At 35.9% G+C, this 25,899-nt stretch overlaps 2 protein-coding genes across 2 annotated transcripts; one reads left to right on the top strand and one right to left on the bottom strand.

Moving 5' to 3' along the window:
- The first annotated feature begins 19 nt into the window (after positions 1-19).
- On the top strand, positions 20-14,914 carry LOC138306933 (amine oxidase [flavin-containing] B-like). Its single transcript, XM_069247512.1, has 14 exons — positions 20-111; positions 525-619; positions 1,174-1,311; positions 3,377-3,481; positions 3,662-3,753; positions 4,239-4,377; positions 6,002-6,151; positions 6,603-6,762; positions 7,212-7,356; positions 7,675-7,732; positions 8,102-8,199; positions 9,086-9,197; positions 11,416-11,639; positions 12,145-14,914. The coding sequence occupies exons 1-14, from the start codon at positions 45-47 to the stop codon at positions 12,173-12,175; spliced, it is 1,614 nt and encodes a 537-aa protein (XP_069103613.1). The 5' UTR covers positions 20-44; the 3' UTR covers positions 12,176-14,914.
- Positions 14,683-24,577, bottom strand: LOC138307088 (adhesion G-protein coupled receptor D1-like). Its single transcript, XM_069247716.1, has 11 exons — positions 24,359-24,577; positions 23,812-23,915; positions 23,214-23,316; positions 22,651-22,877; positions 22,050-22,116; positions 21,721-21,806; positions 17,841-17,961; positions 17,550-17,591; positions 15,932-16,018; positions 15,037-15,094; positions 14,683-14,717 (listed from the first exon to the last, which is right to left on the bottom strand). The coding sequence occupies exons 1-11, from the start codon at positions 24,509-24,511 to the stop codon at positions 14,683-14,685; spliced, it is 1,083 nt and encodes a 360-aa protein (XP_069103817.1). The 5' UTR covers positions 24,512-24,577.
- Between the last annotated feature and the right edge of the window lie 1,322 nt (positions 24,578-25,899).

Genomic DNA, 25,899 nt, shown 5'->3' with positions numbered 1-25,899 from the left:
AACGTCCGAGACCTTCCGATAAAAAACAAATCACGTGACCATCCATGTCCAAAATGGCCGACTCCCAGACGTCGGAAGTTGATGTCGTAGTGATTGGCGCAGGACTGAGTGGTTTGTCGCTTATTTATTCATCAGTTTTTGATTATACATACCAATTGCAGATACAAGCTTGTTGTTAATGCAAAATAATCGCATGACATATTATGATTGGTATAACTCATTTCCCTGCTGGTTTACACACGTGTGTGATAGAAGTTTTCTACTTTCACTTTCAAACGAAATAAACAATAATAGTATTTCATTTTCAATATTGCCATTTTGATACAACTGCAAGGTTTTATGCATTTAATAAATAAACAGAACTTTACATGTACATTTTTCATGAGATTAGAATTATTCAAACTTGTTGCAGTTTGGTCATTGAGTTATGTTGGTTTTCTTATTTATTTAGGAAGTATCTGGCTATATTCGTTCTAAGTCCAATCTACAAATGTAAATATATGTATTACATTGTTCTATTCCAGGACTTTTTGCTGCCAGGATTCTTGAAGAAAATGGACTAACTGTGAGTGTGGTGGAAGCTAGAGACCGAGTTGGAGGACGGACTCTCACCATAAGGGTAATTAAGTTTGATTGTTTAATTAATTAATTAAAAGTGCGTATAAACAAGCCATTTTTATCATGCCCATGCATTTTTATCATGCCCATGCCATCCCTTACACATTTCCATGACATTCTGTAGTGGATTTTGAGGCAATATATTAGGCTCCATTCCTAATCCAAAATAGCCATATTTTTTTCCCAGTTGGTAGTCTTTCTCATGTTATATTTTGAATTTAGAGTTTAAACTGTTGATGTGCATGTAAATGATAAACATTAGAAAATTAATTACCGGTATATGCACTTACAAATGGTTTTCTTTGAAAAATCTGAAGTTTCTGCATTCTAATAAGATTTCAAATTTTTTTAATGTAAAAATCCTGTTCTCAAATGGCCCTACACCTCCTTTTTCAGACTAGAGAATATTAGGCCCTGTTAAAGCAATTTAACTCTGAGTTACCTTTAATTATTCACCCTGAAAGAAATAATGTTCTTATCACTACGTTAGTGTTGTTCTTATTTCAAAAATACATTATGTTGTTTTAGTAAATTGTAATCTGCATTTCTCTGCAGGGGGACAACAATGGCTACTCTGACCTCGGTGCAGGCTACATTGGCCCAACACAAGACATGGTAAAAAATCTGGCTTCTGAGCTGGGACTCGAGCTTTGTGATGTTTATGCTGATGGACAGACAATCATGAATTATAAGGTACTCATTCAACTACACAAATGTTTCTCATGACCAAATTAAATTACTTAAACTGTCAGATGGCCACCATATTTGGGCATACAGGCTTAATGCTTTGTGATTTGCTAAACAGTAAGGTTCATAATTGATCAAACTAAATGAGGAGAATATGTTCTATTTGTAAAGTTTAGATAAAAATGATAATTTCTTAAAAAGTATTTTTCTGAAACACAGAATTTTTGGTTTAAGGACTGAAGACGTTTTTCAGAAAGGTGAGCAGTATTTATATGAACTTTATATGTGTGCTTACATCCATCTTCTTAGGAGTGCACTTATATTGACCTGCATGTACATGAATTAGTTATGATTTTGATATAAAATTCCAGGGAATGATAATATAGATGAAACAACAATGTACATTCCTTGAGATATCTGAAATTTTGAAATGAATATTCTTTTATTATAGGAAGGGAAACAACTCTAGATAGATAGTCAATGTTTGTAGTCAATATGTGTGTACTATGTAATGTTTAATAGGATAATTTTAAGTACAATTAAATATTTGATTTTGAATAATTCTTCATATGTAACATTTATTATATTTGTCTTTCATGTATCTCTTGTCGATGTTGTCTTGTGTATATTATTTGAAAAAATGAAAAAAAGATAAATTAAAAAAAAAATAAAGTTATGAAAATCACTATGTACCATATATGGCACCTTTGCAACACTGCATGATGTACATTTCAAAGAAAACATATACATGTACACAAAAATATATTATCTACGTTGGAGTTATAGTTATGATAATTGTAAAAAAGTAGTTATATTAAAATATCTAACTTAAGAAACTTCACACCTTACAATCAACCGTATCTCGTCACTCTGAAGAGAAATTCTGAAATTTGTAATTAATCCAATTTTTCACACAAAGTTCTGTTTGCACCCATTTACACCTTTAGATGTTTATGAAATTATATGTATTTTTGGTACCGGGCAATCATTGAATTTTGCATGACATAAGCATTTAACTCCCCTTTTAAGTCTTTGTCCTGAAGACTGATTACACACAACCCAGGTTCAGGTATCCCTCAGTTAAGCATACCCAAATGCTTGAAATTGGGTTTGGTAACAGGCACCTAATGCAATAGAAACAGAAAATGAATGGTCTGGCCAGGGTTCAAACCTAGGATCCTCCAAACACTGTGCTCTACCAATTGAGTTTCCTGGACCCATTTGTTCAAAGGAAGATTAGCTTAATCACAAGATTAGTAATATTTTCATTTGCTTTCAAATGTGTTATTTTTTCGTCTCTAAAGTGTTCTTCAAACTTTTATAAAATCTTGTCAAGTTATATAATTATATAGAAACAAATTTATCTTTATTTCAAAAAATTTCAGTAAACCTTATCATATTTTGGACAGCTGAGCCCTGATCACTAGCAATCAACCAGATCTAGAACCATTACACGTATAGCGGACAAAAAGCACACACCCCTGCAGGGATCAATCTAGGTTTTTTGGGGAAAACTACCCTTTTTCAAAATAGGGGAAAAGCTTGGCGAAATATAGGGGAATTGGAATATTCCTATTTTGGTTCAAAATTACATTCATTTTGACGAAAAAGTACTGTGAAACAACTAATTTTATTTTTGGATTTAGTAAAGCAAGATTTTAAGCTGAAGAATGAAAAATAATTTGAGTTTGTCATAAAATATGCAGTAGCTGTATGATAGATATAAAGAAATTTGCAAACAAAAGTCTAAAAAAATTAATGAAAAATAAGTCACAGGGGAAATTGTGTTACAAAATTGTGTCATTTTTTAGCTTCAAATTTGAGAATTTTTAAATCTTCAGGGGAATTTTAGGCCAGAGGGGAATTCATTCCTTGAGGGGAAATTTACCCATATACGGTAATAAATCAGAGCTAGATTGATCCCTGCCCTGGTACTTATTTTGGCACTTTCAAGATTTACTGTTAATCTCTATTGAAGAGATATCAGAGCGATGCAATTAATTATAGTTAGTTCAGTTATGTTATTGTTATAAAATGTTGACTTCATGTATTAAAATCTGTTTATTTATAGAGCATTTGGGCAACCTTTAGTGGAATACTCCCTCCATATTGGAATCCATTAAAACTACTGGACCTAAACAACATCATCAGAACCATAGATAAAATGGCAAGCCAGGTGAGGCAATAGACTTTATATAACGTTTTTAAAGAATGAGTAACATATGAAAAGTGATCTGTGAAAATTCAAGAGTTCCTATGACATAGTGGATGTAACGACGGTGATAGTAACCCCTTGGTAATTGAGGATGGTGCTGATATTGAATTGTGCTTCTAAAACTCCTATCATACATAACAGGTGCCAAGGAATTCCCCTTGGATGGCTCAGAAGGCAGTGGAATGGGACAGAATGACCGTCAAGGAATTCATCAACAAGCTTTGCTGGACCAAGTATGTCTTCACAGTGAACTATGATTATGTTTCATGTTTTTGTACACATAAACAAGATATGAAATCAAATTTGGCTGATAACTATTCCAAAAACATGCATGTCATATTAGATATGATTCTACAAAACTTAATACAAAAGACATCCATAATTTAAATTTTATAATAGGTTAAACATGTATGTAACAAACATGCTAACAAATTCGTGGTTATAATGCGGTATTTTTCATTCCTCGTCAAGTTTCCTATAAATTGTTTACAATATGTATATAACAAACTTTGCTTATAACGAAGTAATTTTGTTGGTCCCCAGAGGTTCATTATAACTGTATTTTACTGTATAGAAAATGTGAAAGCAACTTTCACCTTGGCTCTTTATAGTCTAATTAAATAAAATCATTCCCTATATTTGGTAAGCCTAAAAAGTCTTAGTACTTAGATAGGTGTTGGTATAAATGTATATTAGATATCACAATTCTATTTTGCAGTGCTGCCTCCGATATTTTAGTGTTTGTTCGTTCCGTGTTAACCTCTGAACCCCACGAGATTTCTCTCCTCTATTTCCTGTGGTTTGTTCACTGTGGCGGTGGTGTGATGAGGCTGGCGTCGGTCAAGGATGGAGCACAGGTAAAACAGGTGTTAAAATGTGTAATCATTACAGGTAAAAATTGTTTAAATGTGTAATCATCACAGGTAATAATTGTTAAAATGTAAAATCATTACAGGTAAAAATTGTTAAAATGTGTAATCATCACAGGTGATAATTGTTAAAATGTGTAATCACAGGTAATAATTGTTAAAATGTGTAATCATTACAGGTAATAATTGTTAAAATGTGTAATCATTACAGGTAATAATTGTTAAAATGTGTAATCATCACAGGTAACAATTGTTAAAATGTGTAATCATTACAGGTAATAATTGTTAAAATGTGTAATCACAGGTAATAATTGTTAAAATGTACATACTGCTAATCATGTTAAAACTAAGTATTCACGTCATAGACCTTTTCATGATATTTCTGATAGTGGATTAAGGTTGTGAAGTCCATCCACCTCTCCTTTGGTATTAATGCTCAAGGAGATTCAGGGAATTGTACAAAAGTGCAAATTGGGAGTATATAAAGACATTTTGATCCATTTTACATGTATATGGGTGGAGTGAATAGTATTCTAAGTTTAAGCTCACCTGCGCAAATGCCAAGGATTTATAAGTGAGAAGGATTCGTGTCTGTCTCTTTACACTACTAAACACCACGCGAGACGCTTATGAACCGGGAATAAAAACCGTTTTTCTCAACAAATACTTGTCTTATCGAGTCAAACGAAACGCCAATGTGAAGTAAATTAAATTTCACAACGTTTATAACTTGCTTTTAAAGACGGAAGATTTAGAAGAAATGTCTTAAACTATCGTTAAAAAAATACGACCGCTCATGAAATGGCAGCACGCTTCAGAAAGTAAGACGGTAACCCTCGCACCCCCATGCTACATCAAAGGCTGCGGCGGCGGATATCAAAGGAAATCAGTCGTCGCCCAACGTCACGGTCAGTGCACAAACACAAAAGCGCCTGCGCTGTCTTTGCCCAAAACTCAGTGTGACTTATCCTTCTCATATACGTCCTTGCGCAAATGCCAAGTGAGCTTATGACATGGAGTTGCATCCATGGTCCTAAGGCCAGCCATCAACTTCTTCTTATAAACCAAGAATCACCGAAATTGTGCATGTAGAATGCTGGGATGAAGGGCTTGTAAATGTGTTCAAATGAAATACCTTGAGTTGACTTGCATTCAAGGACACAGGTGTCAACTAGGTTAAATTCTTTTAATGACTTGTTGTCTATCTAATAGTGAAACTGAAGTATTCTGAGTTGATGGGCTACCAATTTTGCTCTAAACAATGGACTTAACTTTCATTTAAAGCTACTTTGGTTAATCATTGGAAAATCTCAAATACTGTACTGTTTTGGGCCTATAATATGCACCATGATCACAGCTAGCTGATGAGTGCTTCAGACCATTGTTAAAATTATTCCATATAGCATTTGGCTAGTGTTTGGAGGACACAGGATCGAATCCCGGTCTTGTTTCAACAATTTCTCCTCTCCTAGCTGTTTCAGTTTAACGCATACGCTTTTGACTAGTACATGTATTTTCTTTTCATTATATCAGTACACCTATGAATTAATCTCCATTGTAAAGAAAAGATCAACAACTTGTATATTAATTATAATCTATGATGATGTTTCAGGAACAGAAGGTGGTAGGTGGTACACAACAGCTATCAGAAGGTATGGTTAAACACCTTAAAGGACGTGTCCATCTGTCCAGCCCTGTGGTCAGTGTAGAGCAGTCTAAGGACAAAGTACTAGTCAAAGATATCAATGGACAACAGTACCAGGTAAGCAATGTTTGTCTGTTGTGAGTTGGATAACTTAAAACCACATTTTTTGTGTTATTTCGGGAGAGACCTTGAACATGAATTCAAATAATTCATGAATAATTTTTGAAAACATTACAAATTGATCGCAAAATGTGTTAAAAGGAACAAAGACATGAAATTTTGTATACACAAAAATGAAGTAGGTCATAACACTCCCTCTCCCCTCCCCCACCCACACACACCCACAATTTTAAAATAGCTGCTATACAGCATTGTACACAGAATATTTTCTACTGGACCTGAATTTTAAACCAGTTTAAGAATGTGTTATCAGAGTTATGAGTTTTACAGAATCAAAAAATAGTTCATTAAAATTCTAAAAGACTTAAAAAAAATTATAATTAATAAAAAGGGAGGGAGCTTATTACTGCTAGAGTACGGTATGCATTGCTTTGTTTATTTGTTACAGGGTAAATATGTGGTGAGCTCTGTTCCTCCAGCCTTGCTGAACAGGATAACCTTCAGTCCCCCACTGCCTGACCTCAAGCTCCAACTCATACAGAGAATGCCAATGGGATCCATCATTAAAACTTTCATGTTTTATGACCGAGCATTCTGGAGGGAAAAACGTAGGTCAAAATCGAGAGCTTTCACTGATTTTAATATAGGTCATTGTACTTGAAATACCATATAGCTAGTTATTTTCGCAGGTCAAAATTTTAGTAATGTGGACTAAATAGAGTAATTTAAATTTTTGCCATTTTTGAATTTCACGATTTGCCTATACGGGTATATGTAGTATATAATTTACTCATTTCTCCAATTTGATTTTAATACAGATAACCATTATACACTATGTTATAAGGTGATCTGTACTTCAATCAGATGGTAGTTTCTCAATTTTTCGTTGATCAAATATTCATGCCAATAGCAATATCTTGTGAAAATATCAACTCTAGGGAAATAATGTAGATAATTTGACATTAATGAATTCCAGCTTTAATAGTTGAGAATGGTTCATCTGAGACTTCAAAGTTCATTCTTGTCTGATAATATTTCTTTCTTTCACTATTTCCAGAGCTGTCTGGGATGATAATGTCAGATTTTGGTCCTGTCACATTTTGTGTTGATGACACCAAACCAGACGGATCTCACCCATGCATTATGGGATTTGTGTTGTCAAACAAAGCTCGCGACCTTGTAGAAATGTCAGAGACAGAAAGGTATGGCTGACCTCCTGAGCTCTGGCTATTTGTCATATGGCATTGATTCTCATTTACATAATTTTCAAATAACCATTTTTTCTTCAGAGAGTAAAACATGGTTATAAGCATAGTTTGCATTAACACAAACAACTTACTGAAACCTTGACAGGGAATGATGTGGAGATATACAATAGTATCTTGTAGAAACGTGTAAAATAGTTATAAAAGTGTTATTTTAGAATTTTTAAAATTCAGTGACACTATTTAAATTTTGTTAGTTTGGTTATAGTGATAAAAACTTCTTGAATTCTATTATTGATATATTTATTTTCACAGAAAGAGTGTCTTGTGTCAGTATTATGCAAAAGCTTTCAAAATGGACGCCTTCATGCAGGTAAGTTTCTTTTTTAATAGTCATTCCTCCAAAAACAGCACTGTTATATATTTTGTAATTAATGAAAGCTTGCGAGCTCAAATTATTTTTACTTAGTGACTGACATATCAGTGATATATTTTGATGTGGTAAATATGATCTGTGTTATATCAACCTATTCAAATCAAATACCCAAATTAAAAGAAGGCTAAGGGTTGATGGCATTATTTGGATTAGTTACAAAGTAACAATGGTCCAAACACACAGCCCTTCAGCCCTTAGGAAATTCTGTGAAAGCAATCTAAGTAAATCATTTTTCTTCACAAAGGGAGATAATTCTTCTCGCTAAGATAGTCATGCTAAAAATTGATTTTGTTAAATATGATGCAGCCTTCAGACTACATTGAAAAGAATTGGATGGAAGAGGAATTTTCTGGAGGATGTTATCTGAGTGTGATGCCCCCAGGGGTCCTTACCAAGTTTGGCAGGTACATCACAATACATTATCTAAGTCTATGGTATAAACTTTCATTTGTCATTATTGTCTGTACATGTATTTGCTTATTACAGAGCAGTCTGTGACACTATTTTTTTTCAGTGCTAGTCATTTGGACTAGTAAACCCCAAAAATTTACTAATCCGACTATTTAATCACTAGTCCAAATTAAATATACAGCCGTTTTGCTTCAGTACTTCAAATTCAGTCATGATCAGTTTACAATTTTTTACCCAAATTGCAGTATGGATGCACTTGTGAACATAAATTCTCACAAAATGATGCATTCGGACTGAAATAATCGCATAAAGAATGCACTCAAAATGTGTTGAAAAATGCAATTGACCACTGCTATAAATGTAGCATTTAATGATATTAATCGAATGGGGAACACTAGTCCAATCGGACGATTGGCACTATAGTCTGGCTGTAAAATCACTAGACATGGGCATCGAACTAGTGCATAAAGTCGCATACTGAGAGAGTTATCTGCCCATGCGAGTACATATTGATTATGACATTATGTGTTTGCAAGCATAACATCCTTACTTCAGAGAAAACAACGCCAATTTTTCTCACACGAAAAAGATGTCACAATGGATACCTACCCACAAGGTAATATGCAAAGGCAGAATAGTTAAAGATATAATTCCTAATTTGATTTGGGCAGCAGAAGCCGAGTAGTTAAAAAGATATTTAAACAAGCTCTCCGCCTCTGGATTAAGAGTTCGGATTCCATGTGGACAGTTACCAGGTACTGATCCCTGGTCAGTGGATTTTCTCCAGATGCTACAGAACCTGGCACATTATTGACCCAAAAAAGACATTAAGCCAATCAAACCACAACAGTTTGATTGAGTTTGTTTTGTTTTACCTAGGATGCTGAGGAAGCCAGTAGGCCACGTCCATTTTGCGGGGACAGAGACAGCAACAGAATGGATGGGGTATATGGATGGAGCTCTTCAGTCTGGGGATAGGGCAGCTAAAGAAGTAAGTTATCTCTGGTTGGTTGGTCGGTTTATCACTTATTCATAACCTCAATTATTTTTGAAGTATCAGCTGTCTCTCTGATGACATATATGTAGCATGTTTTTCAGAGCAATGGTGATACTGCAAACATATTATTTTGGCACAACAAAATTTCAGCACAAAATTAATTTCAAATAAGTTAGCCTAATTATTGATTACCATATTTGCAATAATAGCTTAATCTACAGCTTACAGATAATGTATCTGGTCATTGGACAAATAGTGAATCAACATGGTCAGTTGACAAGCAGCTGTTGGTTGCTGGTATCCAAATTTTAGTCAGATTGCTTGGAAGCCTTGCTTGATTGCCTGTTCGTTTCATTTATGTACATATATATTACAATGCCCACCCAACACCACCAATAACATTGAGAAAACATGCATGAAGTCTCAAAATTCACTAAAATGCATAATATATATTCACCCTTTACCCAAATCACTATAGGTATCTCAAGTTGAAGAAACTCTTGAAGAAAGTAGTGTGTCAATACTTACATTATATGTGCTACTCTGTAGAGCTATTGTAATATGAATCTCTTTTCACTTTAATCTCTGGAAACTTCTGCTTTCATAAGGTCGTCTGCTGATATTCTTTTCCTGAAAGTCCATCTTATATTTCACCGTCGTCTTCTTTAATATGGAGATATTATCTCTCAACAAATATAGAATTAGATAAACATTTCTATAACATCTTTCCGGTTATTAGCAGCTGACAAGTACTGACATTTCTACCGCATGTTTTATGAAATTAGAATGGCTGTAGATATTCTAACAGCCTATGTTTCCAGAATCCCTGTCTCCGAACATGATTACAGTATCTGCATTATTGATTAATACATTTTAGCGATTTTTTGCCACCTGTCAAAATCTCCTGCTACCAATGTCTTCATATCATCCACCATAATTAAAGTAGTGTCTTGTTCACCTGTGCATGCTACCGGTTTATAGCCGCCTCGATAATGCTGTGACTGACCTCTAAGTGTAGTGCATGTCATGCCAAACAAACTATTACAACCATGAGATGTTTACCAAAATCTGAAAAAAATATCCAGCTCACTTTTTTCTGTTCTTTTGTTCTTGTTACCACCATAATCATCACTCTTCGATTATCAGTTTGACGATATTAGGTTCTGACTCTTCTTGTTGTATTTCAATCTCTACCCACCCATCTTGTATTGTTTATGCTTCCATGATTGTTTGTTAAAGTTTATATACGGTCCATGACCTTGCCTTCTTTAACATCTCGACTCATTTCCACAAATATCTTTGCCATCTATCAGAAGTCTTGATATTCTCTTTGCATTTGATGTCAGAGGTGTTCAATTCTTCTTGGTGTTTTCCTGTTGATATTATCGATCTTTAATTTTGCTTTTCCTTACAATCCCCTGGCAATGTTTCTGGGAATGATTGCTGTACTATAGATATGCAATCTCCTAATGGCTTTATTTTCCAATGGTCGCCTGAACATCTGAAGTTATCAACATCAGGGAAGCGGTTGAATGATTGATGTAACATCAATTATCTATCTTATTGCATTCCAAGACCTAACTCGATTTGCCCTCTTCTAATTAAATAAAAGTAACTGCCGATATCTCGATTTGTAAGTCTTCTTCTAGAGGCTCTTCCATCTATAAACAAAAAGATCTTAGAAGACTTCTCTTCTTAGAAGAGCACAATTGAGATGGTCTAAGGATAAACAATGACTGTGGTCACTCATTTGCTACTCAAATGCCTCAAAGAATTATGGGTCTAAACGTCATTTCTAGATTACTATTGACGTCGGTATAAAATGGAGGATGGTCTTTCACTCATTGCTCAATATCCAAAAATGGTTAATGACATTTTCGGTCATTTAATATGGCTCTGATTGCAATTCCATCAGATACCCAAGGTACGTTCACAGATGGTTCTACTTTGGTACACTGGTTTGTTAAAACGAGTGAAAAAGTTAACCTTTAAGCACTTGATTTTTATTGTAGGTATGTCATTATGTGGGAATACGTCATAAATGATCTTGCATAGTGAATTATGGAAATCTCTATCCAGATGATATGGATTTCAATAAATGAAATGGAAAATAAGAAGAAAAAAATAACAGAAAATAATTATCAGTGGTACCTTAATGGCGAATATTCAAAACGATTTTAGTTTTCAAAAAAATTTCTTTCATTGCTTTCAGATTTTAGACAAACTTGCAATCCAATGGTCCGGAACTGGTAAATCCGGAACGAGAAAAACCATTCCTCCCACACCTCTCTTCGACACACTGTTGCCATCCATAAACGCCATATTGTACGTGTCGACTGGGGTTGCCATTGGTTACATTGCCTATTTGGTTTACCCACTGTTCTTTGGGTGGCGCTGGAAGGTCACATCTTATGCATTTGATAAGATGTTCACAAGGTAACTTGTTCATGAACATTATCAATAAAGCGTGTTTGAGAAATGTTTCTGAATATCAAGAGATTACATTTGTACTTTTTGCGTGTTATTGATTATATGTGATGTTTATTTTCTTGATAATTCTCTACAAGTAATAATAATTAAATCATTAAAACAAATGCCTCGCGATTCTTCAAAAAACTAGTGACATTCAAGTTTATTTTATATCGTCAATGTCACTGCCAATTCGGCATTAATAAATTTTTGAATTTAGGACAATATCTGACCATGTTAATTCAATAAATGAAGCATTATGGACACAAAAAACTGCAATATACATGTACATGTATAATATTTTATGAGATTAGTGAAAGAAGTGTGTAAATGATATTTTTTAGGACAAGCGATATATCAGTATTCGAATGGTGTGTTTACTGTGATCAGATTATTTAACTTTGTTTATTTTTCATAGACTTCAGTTTTTGTTACACGTGACGAAAATAAGAAATGCTTGTTTTTATTGAAGGATGGATGTGGGTATGTTTTATTCATTATAACATTTTTATTGAGCGTTTCTTTACTAAATGAACTGTAACAGCGATCTATTCGCTTTTAAAATTACAAAGATATTTCACTCTTTATTTTTATACGATCTCTTTTTATATCTATGTTGTCAAAGGCACTACCCTGATATAACAAGGTAATTCCTGCTGTTTGAGCATTTTCTATTGTCTTTAAAATCATTTTACTGTCTAGAAACCCTTTCGGCGTGTGCATGGTACTAAATCTGAATAGTATATGTTCACTTTGTTTGCTAAAGTTGATTTTTTCAAGCAATTATATAATTAATAATTGCCTCTACACAGGCATTACTTCTGCATGTGACATTTTTTTTCAAAATAACTGTTTGTCCATTGCTAAAATGGGTTGATATAGAGATCAGTGCCAAAAAATATAGATGATCTTATTATGTCCCTCAGACGAAATGGGGTCATATCATTATTATAATAAGAGGAAATATATGTAGGAAGTTGTTAGTGCTTTCAGGGAATTCGTGATGTAGAAATATCTAATACGTAATTAGTACGATTTAGTGCATCTTTTAGTGGTAACAAGGGCTTTAAAGGGAATCTTGGTGCAGAAAAACATAGCATCTAATTTTTTTGAATTACGTTAAAACGTTTTAGTGAAACTTTCCACCGTCTTACTATTAACGTACTAGTCAGTATAAAGTGTTATGCGGTGACAACGCTAGTCAAGGTGCTCTCCATTTGAACTTCCGGAAATCTCATTCTCCAGTATGTGACTTATTTTGATTTGATTTTAATATCGGCAGCAAATTTCTTACGTTGTAAAATTATGTGCGAACGTGTAATTATGTAAGAACATTTATAAAACTTTTCAATACCGGTACATTTATTTTGTTTATATATATATCGGACGGGTGATTTCTGAAAGAAAGTTGTCGTCAGGGCACAGTTTCATGAATATTCCTAATTGTAAAATTATGTGCGAACGTGTAATTATGTAAGAACATTTATAAAACTTTCCAATACCGGTACATTTATTTTGTATATATATATCGGAATATATTTTTCATACAAAAAGGGTTGAATCTGTAGGCAACGCAATATTACTATAGCTAGTTGTAGGTATAAATGTGATGGCTGATAGAATAATTTAAGTGCGATAAATATACTCGATCGAATATAGAATTTCAGATAAAACGGGGTTATATAATAGTAAGTACTTACTGTTAGCTCTGAATAACAGGCGGGTGATTTCTGAAAGATAGTTGTTGTCAGGGCACAGTTTCATGATTATTCCTAAACTTTAAATTCTCCACAGGAAATCATTACAGAAATAAAGGAAAAAAATCTCAAGATATCCTTGACACCCGTAACGCCTTCCTATGGGATCTAAAGTTAATGAATTCCTTCAACTTTTTTAAATCGAGTTGGAGTCATAAATCTGTCGTTCTTTTGGTACCGTGTTGGATCAAGACCAATATAATATTTAGTTCATATTTACTTGTAATAGAAGTCGATGATGGAAACTGGACTGATGATTGAACACTTAGTATACTTTGTTCATAATAGGGTTATAGTTACTGGGCTTTAGTGAATAATATAAAATCATAAATAATGAGTGTAATCTGTTATTTCCTACTGGTTTGTAATGATAAAGAACTGGTTAAATACGTGTAGGTTGTATTAAATGCGGAGTTCGCCGACGGTTTTACTCATTATTGGTTTCTCCTACGTTTTCTGGTTTTTTGGATAACACCAGCACTTGCTCCCATGGTTTTCTTTATTCACGAGGTATATGTCTTACAAGGGATTACAATGCACACAAAAGTGTTAATATACTATGTACATATATAGTGAAGTCCAAAAAGAACTTGCTTGAATTCAGATCCACTTAGTCTTGTGGTGGCTTGAACACAACTTACGATTACCTTTTGATATCATAACTTTTAACACTTGTTCTCCTTCTCGTACCAAATGTCTGATATCATGCTCTTAATCTGCATTTGTTTTATCTTTACGTTTTCATTTTAGCTTTAATTAAAAGATTTTTACGAATATATTTTTGTATAGCATTAATATTTGGTATGTATATCGGGAAACCTACATCAGAACAATACTCTTAATTCCTTATTTGAAATCCGTGGCACTAATCCAGAAACTCAATCAAAATATGAATGTATATTTTTATATATTTACCAGAAAAGGGTATATTTATACAAATTATGGTAATTCCAAACGGATAATAAACACGTGATAAATTGCTTATGTACATTTGTATGGACTTTCATTTATTAATTCTTCTTGTATTTCGAAATAGTCCCTTTATGTCTATTTCTGAGGATGTTCTTGTTGTAAAATGGTCCATGAAAGCTATTTCTGAGGACGCTCTTGTTGTAAAATGGTCCATGAAAGCTATTTCTGAGGACGCTCTTGTTGTAAAATGGTCCATGAAAGCTATTTCTGAGGACGCTCTTGTTGTAAAATGGTCCATGAAAGCTATTTCTTAGGATGCTCTTGTAAAATGGTCCATGAAGCTAAATTCCCGTCCACGCCTGTCGCCGATCTCTAACTATGAAAGAAAATATGTAACTTTTATTTTTGATATTCCAATTTGTTTTATGTATGTTATGTTATGTAGATAATATCAGATATCTATTTTTATCATTTCCACATATAATTCAGGTGAATTGATTATGAATACTCATGATAGAGTAATGTTTGATGTTACTGCTTGTTTTTTCTTGGCCAAATAAAGGTGATACATTATTCCGAATTTTTGTATGTTGTATATTATCATGATTTGGCAAGAATTACATTGATATTATGAAATGATACGAGCTACATTATGAGATTAGCATCAACTGACACATTTTAACTTTGCATTTTACCTTCTAGAGTCTCCACAGGATTAGGTGTTTCCACAGGCACAAGTAAATGTTTGAACCTCTGGAAAAATAATGTGTATATATCAAACCTCAAGGGGAAACAAAAAACGGTCACCGTAGAGAGGTTGTCTTTACGAACAGGGTGAGACGCGTACGTTCGCGGCAGCCAGTAAATATAACAGAAATATATTCATGCACAGCAGACTTTCTATTGGGTATTTATATATTTATTTCAATTTAGAGTTTAAGATTATTATTAAAATACATTTGGATGAGGGCTTAAATTAAATGGTGAATCCCGATCATAACGATATCTGTACATGCAGTTGTTTCAAAGATTCACATTATCGGCCATGTTAAAGATGCTCCACCGCCAACAAATGATATTTTTTCACTATCAAAAACAGGAGCAGACGATTTAGTATTTTTCTTCACTTACAAAAAATAAATACTTTACACCATTACCACCATTGAAAAGTTTGAGCTTCTAATTTCGTTCAAGTTAAAAATATAAAAAATAATTAATTGCATCCCGAAAAAATTCCGTGTCACTATATCCTATATGGAATGAAATATTGATTGCACAAGCACAAAAGGCAAAACATATTATTTTATATTATTTTTGTGTTAATTTGACATATATACACACGATTAAACACCAAATATTGTTCAAATTATGAATATCATTTATTCTCTGTCGGCGGTGGAGCATCTTTAAAGAACATGTTTTGCCGTAATTGCATGAAGATCGCTTAAGGAAAAGATCCTTTAAGCACATTCATGTAAATTTTAGGTCAGATTGACCTGAATAGACGCCCATGTAGGTGATAGTTTTGATGAATCCTAGAGAATATATACCTAATGTCTGTTCTTTATGATTACAAACACTTTTATTTACCATGAGATGACTGGAGTTTATGGTAGTTATGGACTCGGAGCTCGTCATGGAATGGCGCTTACGTCTCTCGCTCAGCCCTTTCCTCACCTACCAAGGATATATAACTGATTCTACTTACAAATAAACAGAGATCATGAAGTGTCTATCAACATTAAGTTACAGTTCTTATTATGTACTTAGTGTAACATTCCATTGGGTTTACTATACTAAGACGTTATTTCTCAATGTTCGATATTGAAATGTTCAGGCTATACACAACCTTTTGTGTGGAGAGCTATTTTCAAAAATCACTAATCGTATCGAGGATATTTTTTTATTTTTATTTAAAAGAGGACGAATAAAACTATTACGGAAATCACAAACAATACACCTCTGAATGTGACATGGAATTGACATAGTATTAAAGAAGACAAAAAAACATCGGTAACATAAATAACTCAATGTTTCTGATGAAACATGGGTACAAAACCGAATATGAGGGCAATTTTGCGGATAAAACCGATATGAACGAACGGAAAAATACAAAACGGTCATTGCTTAAGCAACAAGAACCAATATGAAGACAGTGGAAATCATTTACTATAGTACTGTAACGACTGTGAAGGTCAAGGAAATCCTAGTAACTGATAGTATTGTAGAAATAATGTAAAGCAACTTATTTTCGCGTCGATTTAATTTCACGGTTTTTTGTTCAATAACGTTTTCACTGATTTTTTATATCGGGAATTATACTCATTTGGTTCTACAATATATGTTTGTAACATATAGCACAGTGTATGAACGGAAGTGTATCTAGTAAAATCATTAGTTGCTTTTTGTATCGTCACTTGTGAGTATCGAAGCGGGATGAATGAAAACAGGCATCGTGTACAGGTCGGTAAAACACCAAATATCGGCATTATTCGTAACTACAAATATGTTTAACATTATAGACGTCTTCATAACATGTATATAAACAAATTCATGAACATGATTTTGAAAATAATACATCGACTATACAAGTCTCCTCGCAAGCAACTATACATCGCCATTTCAAAACAATGCAAGTGACTATACAATTTTAACTGATCATCCTACAACTTCAAAATACGATTAAGTAAAAATATTGTGTCCATAAAGATGTATTTATGTGTTTTATATTGTTGGATTCATTTATAGACCTGTGAAGGTGCTAGAAATAATGAAAGACAGACAGAATACCTTAAAATAGTGCAAAATATTAGGCGGGTGTCTCAATTCTTCGATGATGAACAGCAGATCAACTCACAAAAAGTGTCTCAAATGTTAATGCTGGTTAACCCTCAACATTTCATTAGTCACTGGTTGTTCAAATTTCTATCCATAACGCCGTTTATAACCGAAGATTACAACAAAAGCGTATAGAATGAATAAAATTGGCAAAAATTATCCATGATCGATTGTTTCATTTGTCTTAGCAAGTGACCGAGTACCGCTATACAGACTCGCAACTACGTACACTTCCACTTCCGTTCATACACTGTGTATAGGCGACGGTTAATATTTGTGGTCTCTCATAATTACCCGCGAAATACCCTAAATTTGATTGTACATGAAAATAAGATGGTCTACAGTACATAGTTCAGAACCTCTTACCAACCTCTTCATTCCCGATGCCGTGTAACAGGAATATTATTATCCCCTGTAAAGCACACAAGTAAAGAAATAGCAGTTTGATATAGTTTACTATTAATTTTTAAATTATCATTTTAAATTATTATTAGCATTTAATCTAAATAGTTTAAAATAAACGTGGTCTGATACGCATTTGGATCTAAACGACACAAGTTACATTAACTGGATACAACGTCAAAATTGATTTTGTTCTAATTACTGTATCAACTCATCCGTGGATATTTTCCAAAGCTAAGAAATGTTGATATGTACCTACCTGTATGGAGTTGCCTATGATGAATAGGTAGTGAAATACATAGTGTAACGGGACCAGGATGCTGAGGATCCATGTTACCCCGAGGAGGGGTAGTAGTGTGACCATAGCCCGGACACTAGCTCTGGAAAATAAAAAACAAAATGGAGAGGAGGGGTAGTAGTGTGACCATGGCCCGGACACTAGCCCTGGAAAATAAAAAAACAAAATGGAGAGGAGGGGAGTAGTGTACCATGGCCCGGACACTAGCTCTGGAAAATAAAAAACAAAATGGAGAGGAGGGGTAGTAGTGTGACCATGGCCCGGACACTAGCTCTGGAAAATAAATAACAAAATGGAGAGGAGGGGTAGTAGTGTCACCATGGCCCGGACACTAGCCCTGGAAAATAAATAACAAAATGGAGAGGAGGGGAAGTAGTGTGACCATGGCCCGGACACTAGCTCTGGAAAATAAAAAACAAAATGGAGAGGAGGGGAAGTAGTGTGACCATGGCCCGGACACTAGCCTGGAAAATAAATAACAAAATGGAGAGGAGGGGGTAGTAGTGTACCATAGCCCGGACACTAGCTCTGGAAAATAAAAACAAAATGGAGAGGAGGGGATAGTGTCACCATGGCCCGGACACTAGCCCTGGAAAATAAATAACAAAATGGAGAGGAGGGGAAGTAGTGTCACCATGGCCCGGACACTAGCCCTGGAAAATAAAAAACAAAATGGAGAGGAGGGGAAGTAGTGTCACCATGGCCCGGACACTAGCTCTGGAAAATAAAAAACAAAATGGAGAGGAGGGGTAGTAGTGTGTCACCATGGCCCGGACACTAGCTCTGGAAAATAAATAACAAAATGGAGAGGAGGGGTAGTAGTGTGACCATGGCCCGGACACTAGCTCTGGAAAATAAATAACAAAATGGAGAGGAGGGGTAGTAGTGTCACCATGGCCCGGACACTAGCCCTGGAAAATAAAAAACAAAATGGAGAGGAGGGGTAGTAGTGTGACCATGGCCCGGACACTAGCCCTGGAAAATAAAAAAAAAATGGAGAGGAGGGGTAGTAGTGTGACCATGGCCCGGACACTAGCCCTGGAAAATAAATAACAAAATGGAGAGGAGGGGTAGTAGTGTGACCATGGCCCGGACACTAGCCCTGGAAAATAAAAAACAAAATGGAGAGGAGGGGTAGTAGTGTGACCATGGCCCGGACACTAGCCCTGGAAAATAAAAAAAAATGGAGAGGAGGGGTAGTAGTGTCACCATGGCCCGGACACTAGCCCTGGAAAATAAAAAACAAAATGGAGAGGAGGGGTAGTAGTGTCACCATGGCCCGGACACTAGCCCTGGAAAATAAATAACAAAATGGAGAGGAGGGGTAGTAGTGTGACCATGGCCCGGACACTAGCCCTGGAAAATAAAAAACAAAATGGAGAGGAGGGGTAGTAGTGTGACCATGGCCCGGACACTAGCTCTGGAAAATAAAAAACAAAATGGAGAGGAGGGGTAGTAGTGTGACCATGGCCCGGACACTAGCCCTGGAAAATAACAAAATGGAGAGGAGGGATAGCAGTGTGACCATGGCCCGGAAACTAGCCCTGGAAAATTAAAAAAAAAAATGGAGAGGAGGGGTAGTAGTGTCACCATGGCCCGGACACTAGCTCTGGAAAATAAATAACAAAATGGAGAGGAGGGGTAGTAGTGTGACCATGGCCCGGACACTAGCCCTGGAAAATAAATAACAAAATGGAGAGGAGGGGTAGTAGTGTGACCATGGCCCGGACACTAGCTCTGGAAAATAAATAACAAAATGGAGAGGAGGGGTAGTAGTGTGACCATGGCCCGGACACTAGCCCTGGAAAATAAATAACAAAATGGAGAGGAGGGGAAGTAGTGTGACCATGGCCCGGACACTAGCCCTGGAAAATAAATAACAAAATGGAGAGGAGGGGTAGTAGTGTGACCATGGCCCGGACACTAGCTCTGGAAAATAAATAACAAAATGGAGAGGAGGGGTAGTAGTGTGACCATGGCCCGGACACTAGCTCTGGAAAATAAAAAACAAAATGGAGAGGAGGGGTAGTAGTGTCACCATGGCCCGAACACTAGCCCTGGAAAATAAATAACAAAATGGAGAGGAGGGGTAGTAGTGTCACCATGGCCCGGACACTAGCCCTGGAAAATAAATAACAAAATGGAGAGGAGGGTAGTAGTGTCACCATGGCCCGGACACTAGCCCTGGAAAATAAATAAACAAAATGGAGAGGAGGGGTAGTAGTGTGACCATGGCCCGGACACTAGCCCTGGAAAATAAATAACAAAATGGAGAGGAGGGGTAGTAGTGTCACCATGGCCCGGACACTAGCCCTGGAAAATAAATAACAAAATGGAGAGGAGGGGTAGTAGTGTCACCATGGCCCGGACACTAGCTCTGGAAAATAAAAAAAAACAAAATGGAGAGGAGGGGAAGTAGTGTCACCATGGCCCGGACACTAGCTCTGGAAAATAAATAACAAAATGGAGAGGAGGGGAAGTAGTGTCACCATGGCCCGAACACTAGCTCTGGAAAATAAAAAACAAAATGGAGAGGAGGGGTAGTAGTGTGACCATGGCCCGGACACTAGCCCTGGAAAATAAATAACAAAATGGAGAGGAGGGGAAGTAGTGTGACCATGGCCCGGACACTAGCTCTGGAAAATAAAAAACAAAATGGAGAGGAGGGATAGTAGTGTCACCATGGCACGGACACTAGCCCTGGAAAATAAAAAACAAAATGGAGAGGAGGGGTAGTAGTGTGACCATGGCCCGGACACTAGCCCTGGAAAATAAAAAAAAAAATGGAGAGGAGGGGTAGTAGTGTGACCATGGCCCGGACACTAGCCCTGGAAAATAAAAACAAAATGGAGAGGAGGGGTAGTAGTGTCACCATGGCCCGGACACTAGCCCTGGAAAATAAAAAAAAAAAATGGAGAGGAGGGGTAGTAGTGTCACCATGGCCCGGACACTAGCCCTGGAAAATAAAAAAAAAAATGGAGAGGGAGGGTAGAGTAGTGTGGACCATGGCCCGGACACTAGCCCTGGAAAATAAAAAAAAAATGGAGAGGAGGGGTAGTAGTGTCACCATGGCCCGGACACTAGCCTGGAAAATAAAAACAAAATGGAGAGGAGGGGGGTAGCAGTGTGACCATGGCCCGGACACTAGCCCTGGAAAATAAAAAAAAAAATGGAGAGGAGGGGTAGAGTGTACCATGGCGACACTAGCTCTGGAAAATAACAAAATGGAGAGGAGGGATAGCAGTGTGACCATGGCCCGGACACTAGCCCTGGAAAATAAAAAAAATGGAGAGGAGGGGTAGTAGTGTCACCATGGCCCGAACACTAGCTCTGGAAAATAAATAACAAAATGGGGGGGAGGGGTAGTAGTAGTGACCATGGCCCGGACACTAGCTCTGGAAATAAATAACAAAATGGAGAGGAGGGGAGTAGTGTGACCATGGCCCGGACACTAGTCCTGGAAAAAAATGGAGGGGGAGTAGTAGTGTGACCATGGACTGGACACTAACCCTGTAAAAACAAAATCTTTATTGACACCTTCGCATCAGTTGGATAGGAGCGATATTAGTGTCACCATGGCCCGAACACTAGCCCTGGGAGATCTAAAACAAAATCTTAATGTGTATCTGTATTTACACCGTCACATCATCTATTAACTTTAATATTGTAGCTCAAAAGACTTTAAGGCAGATAACCATGTCGTCGTTTTCCCAAATGGTAGACATAGTAGGCCTGGTACGTAATCCGTTATTTGATTTTTAACGTAATTTCTTTCCTATATTGATCAAAAGACGATATATTTTTGGCGTCTCCGAACTTTGATATACGAGATCCAACATACCGTAGTTTTGCTGCTTGCGTCTTTCTTGAATTTGCCCTCAAGGTAAGAAACACTTTGATCACCAGGCACAAGATGAATAGATTAAACTGAAAATAACAATCATATTTCTCTTGGTATCTGTTTTATAATCTTCTTTATTTAAACAATTTATTGAATTCATTTATTTAGTTGCTTACTATATTACAAGTTTATTATTCAATTGAGATTACGATTCATGTTTTGGCTACGAAATCATAGGATTTACCTGAAATATTCTTTTTGGAAATGGGTCGATTTTTTTTCAAACTCTAAACTATGTCTGCTTTAAAAGTAAAAAAAAAATAACATACCACGACTACAACTAACATGGGACCCAAGAACGCCCAAATTAGCCCGTCTTTGACAGACAACCAGCAACTACAACAAAAAACAGCAATCTCTCAAAACAATGGAGACATACATAACATGAACCATACAATATATAGACGATACTGTCTATAAAGACTATTCAATGGATAAAAATAAGTGGTCTTTATACCCAAGTTGTCTTTATGCACAATTAAAATAGTTTTGAAGTTGGTATTTTTGGGTCCCATAACGGTGATCTTCTAAGCAGATGCGCATACAATACCTTACATAAAAAGAAAGATTTTATCCTTCATAACACTCAAAGATTTTATCCTTCATAACACTCAAACGATAACATCGATTCCCTACGTGGAACGTGTTCGTCATTGACGTCTATCAGTGTGATCTATGAAAAGCAATCTTCTTTTTGTCTTCAAATCCATTACTTTATAATTAACATCTTCATATATAAGCATCTTCAAAGGTAAAGAACAATAGACCATAGATGTAAAAGGGAAAGACCGTCTGTAGATTTATGATAGTCTATGATTTCCTCATAAGAACTTTGAATTTTTTATTGTCGTGGACGTAAACCTTATTCACCTGTCATCAGATGTCTCCCCATAGTTGGGGAATTGCACACCAACAGACACAACAACTATCACAGCCGGAAGTCCCCAGCCAACTAGGAAGTACTTCAGGCGCATGTCACCGTAGTTATACAATCCTCGCGTGCAGGCTAGGTACACCGCCAGGCCCTCCAACATCATCCACGAAAACGAGGCCATGAACAGGAAGTGAAGCAATACTGCCACCGTTTTGCACGCTGCCTGAAACAAAGAGTGGAGCAAAACTGCTACAGATTTACACACCGTCTGAAAATTATCACCATAAAAAAGCCGCTACTTTTATTATGCACGACAATATAAAAACGGTATTGTATGACTGTAATGACAATAACAGAAAGGTAATAGATCTACTATAACCTTGGTTTATTATCTCTAATGAAAGCAGAGAATCCATCCTATCTTCAGAATATAAATCACATGAACCTTATAATGTAAGCTTATTGATTCTCATGGAATTTTCTTTATTCTGTTGTTTTGTGACAACTTTTTAGTTCAGGAATCATAATTACCATACCCTTTTTGAGTTAAATAACTTACCGAGTCTCGCGATGCTCCATGAGAGGTAACAAGGACAAGTTGGGCCAACATCAAAGCTACACATAGATTGGTGTGGATCAGGATTTTCTCATCACAGAGAAGTCTAAAACAAAAATGTGACATTAGGTCATTACAGATCTGATGACCTTTCGACTCTAAGATAGTCGTTAACAATATATCGTGTGGTTTTGATGAATACTAGTGGAAAGTTTAAAGACCGCACCGATATTTCACCGGGAAATGCTGGCACATATCCTTTCCCGATTTTAGGAACTGCTATATTACTTGTAAGACAATTATGAACAACGGATTTTTATTTTTATTTTTACTCGACTTAAACGCAACTCCATGAGGCATAAAGCGACTTCTCTCCCTAATTTTGTATGAGAAGTCAGTACACAAATCATTTTTGGTTATCGCATGGAACTTCTGTTGGGATTTCGTTCTGTACGTACATTGTATTTTTTATTTCGTGTCGTAGTACTGATATCTTTATTATGGAACATTGTGATCGTTGAGATATTAGGCGGACAATATTCCCTGCTACTTTTGCAGAAATGTGACTACGTAATAATAACACGTTTATAACAATATTTACCGTAAATAGATGTAGAGTATAACACAGACTCCCAGACAGGTGATTGACAGACTACAGCCAACTACGGTCAGGATGAACATCGTCTGTTTCTGCAGTCTAGAGAGCTAGCGGTAAAAATGAACATTTAGTTGTAACATATCAGCATAAGAGAAGTTCAGGGGGGAAAACGCAGGTAAATGACTTTGAATAAAATAGGTCTTCGATGTTTGATATATAAATGCAGTTGTGACAATGATTCACGATATGTTATTCTATTTTTATTCTAATTAATTTTTTTATCTTTTGTTTTATATTTGATATTCACGTATTCCATGAATTTCTTTTATTTTGTTGTTCATCAACTCACTCCGATTGGTTGCTAAAATAATCAATTCGTCCCGATTTGTTGTTTTAAATAACTCACCTCATTGGTTGTTTAATTAACTAACCCCAATTGGTTGTTTAGTTAACTCATTCCGATTGGTTGTTTAGTTAACTCATTCCGATTGGTTGTATTCCGATTGGTTGTTTAGTTAACTCATTCCGATTGGTTGTTTAAATAACTCACCCCGATCGGTTGATCAACGTAGAGTACAAGCACGGCGAAGTTGGTAAGATGATCAAACTGACATTCGGTGTGGCTCTTGTTCTTCGTCAGAACACGGCCACCTGCTGTATCCCACATCCTATAAAACCGTAAGTCATGGATATGAATTTTCATTTCAGATAATAACTCACGCTATTTACATATGAGTTGTTGATTCTTCATCAAGATCCCTTTATCTGAATTCCATTAACATCTGTTGAATATTGACAATAGGACATGGGGGTCATATGATATGGGTGTAATGGGAAATTTAAGGTTGACACTATTAGCTCATCGTTTTCATTTATAACAGTCGCCTTCGTTGCCTATTGATATGTTTGTTTGCTTCCCATATACATCTTCAATTGCCACTGTGACTTATCCCTTTTTCAATTATTTGAAAGCCTTAAGTAAATAGAAAAGCGCATGTTCTCATAGAACAGCTGATCAATTGAAGTTCCATTGAAGTTTAAAAAATACCAATACAATTAAAAGAGATCAACGGCTACACAATGCTTTATGATTGAAATTACCTCTTCTCGAAGTTCCAAAAGGTACACAGTCGTTCCTTTTCCCTCTGTTAAATGAAAACCAAAACTCTTATATTGTTAATATTGTCTTATTTTGTTTACAATAATATTCTTATAACCTTTCGTTTGTCACGGTTGATTGACACCTACTCATTTGGCTTGAGTCAGTCGCATCGCCATCATCGTCAACATCATTACATTTTTTTAATTTTGGCTAGCTGCATTGCTACCTACCTACCCACCCACCCACTTGAGTTCGAATATTATAATATATACCGATGTTTTGGTAGGACAATCTGTACCTACCCCTTTGACTATAGTCGGCAACACCATGGTGATACACTTTGATTGGCTGATATTCAATCTCTCTGATGTCGTGTTATGGAGTCTCTGAAGGGAGACGGACATGACGCTGCTTCCAAGCTGGGCGTGGCTATAGCTGTTTTGGACTGTCCATCTACTCTGGATGTTTTGGTATACTATAGTTGTCATACGAACTGTGAAGACAGAGGTATATGGAGTATATGTAACCTGTATGTAACATATATGTAGTATACATGCTTTCTTAAACGTTGTATTACGAAGCAAAACTAGTTTTGTGGAAATAGTTTCATATCGCGAAATATATATTGACTTCGATTGCGTAAACATGATAATTCCTAATTCCAAAGTCAGAAGCAAAATTAAAATCTGCTATGTATATTACCTTACTAGATAAGGGTTTTGCTGCGTATTTAGTCATGTGATGCCATGAATGAGAGCAAGACTACTGCAAACGTGGATATTTTCGCGAGTGCTTAATTTCGTGGTTTGCATGCCTGACACTTATGTGGTGTTGTTAGCTTCGCGATAGATACCTTTGACATATAACACATTTACACAGAAAAAATACAAAGGGGTAGATGGTTGCGATTAAGCGACCTTCATGTAATTAGCGTAAATTTTCATGTTAACAGTATATATTTGAACATTATTTTCAATGTTACTCACTAG

The sequence above is a fragment of the Argopecten irradians genome, chromosome 14 (genome assembly GCF_041381155.1).
Source record: "Argopecten irradians isolate NY chromosome 14, Ai_NY, whole genome shotgun sequence".
In the NCBI taxonomy this organism is placed as follows: domain Eukaryota; kingdom Metazoa; phylum Mollusca; class Bivalvia; order Pectinida; family Pectinidae; genus Argopecten; species Argopecten irradians.
The sequence above is the reverse complement of the archived record's forward strand: the minus strand, read 5'-3'. Positions and strand labels throughout refer to the sequence as shown.

Bases quoted from the DNA above. Each gene is read 5' to 3' on its own strand.
- LOC138306933 (XM_069247512.1), top strand. From the start codon at position 45: ATGTCCAAAATGGCCGACTCCCAGACGTCGGAAGTTGATGTCGTAGTG. The intron at 1,312-3,376 runs GTACTCATTCAA...GTTTATTTATAG, and splicing joins AGACAATCATGAATTATAAG to AGCATTTGGGCAACCTTTAG. The intron at 9,198-11,415 runs GTAAGTTATCTC...CATTGCTTTCAG, and splicing joins GGGATAGGGCAGCTAAAGAA to ATTTTAGACAAACTTGCAAT.
- LOC138307088 (XM_069247716.1), bottom strand. From the start codon at position 24,511: ATGAAAATTCATATCCATGACTTACGGTTTTATAGGATGTGGGATACA. The intron at 22,117-22,650 runs GTGAATAAGGTT...TTTTTGTTGTAG, and splicing joins GGGGAGACATCTGATGACAG to TTGCTGGTTGTCTGTCAAAG. The intron at 15,095-15,931 runs GTAAATAAAAGT...TTATTTTTCCAG, and splicing joins TAAACTCCAGTCATCTCATG to AGGTTCAAACATTTACTTGT.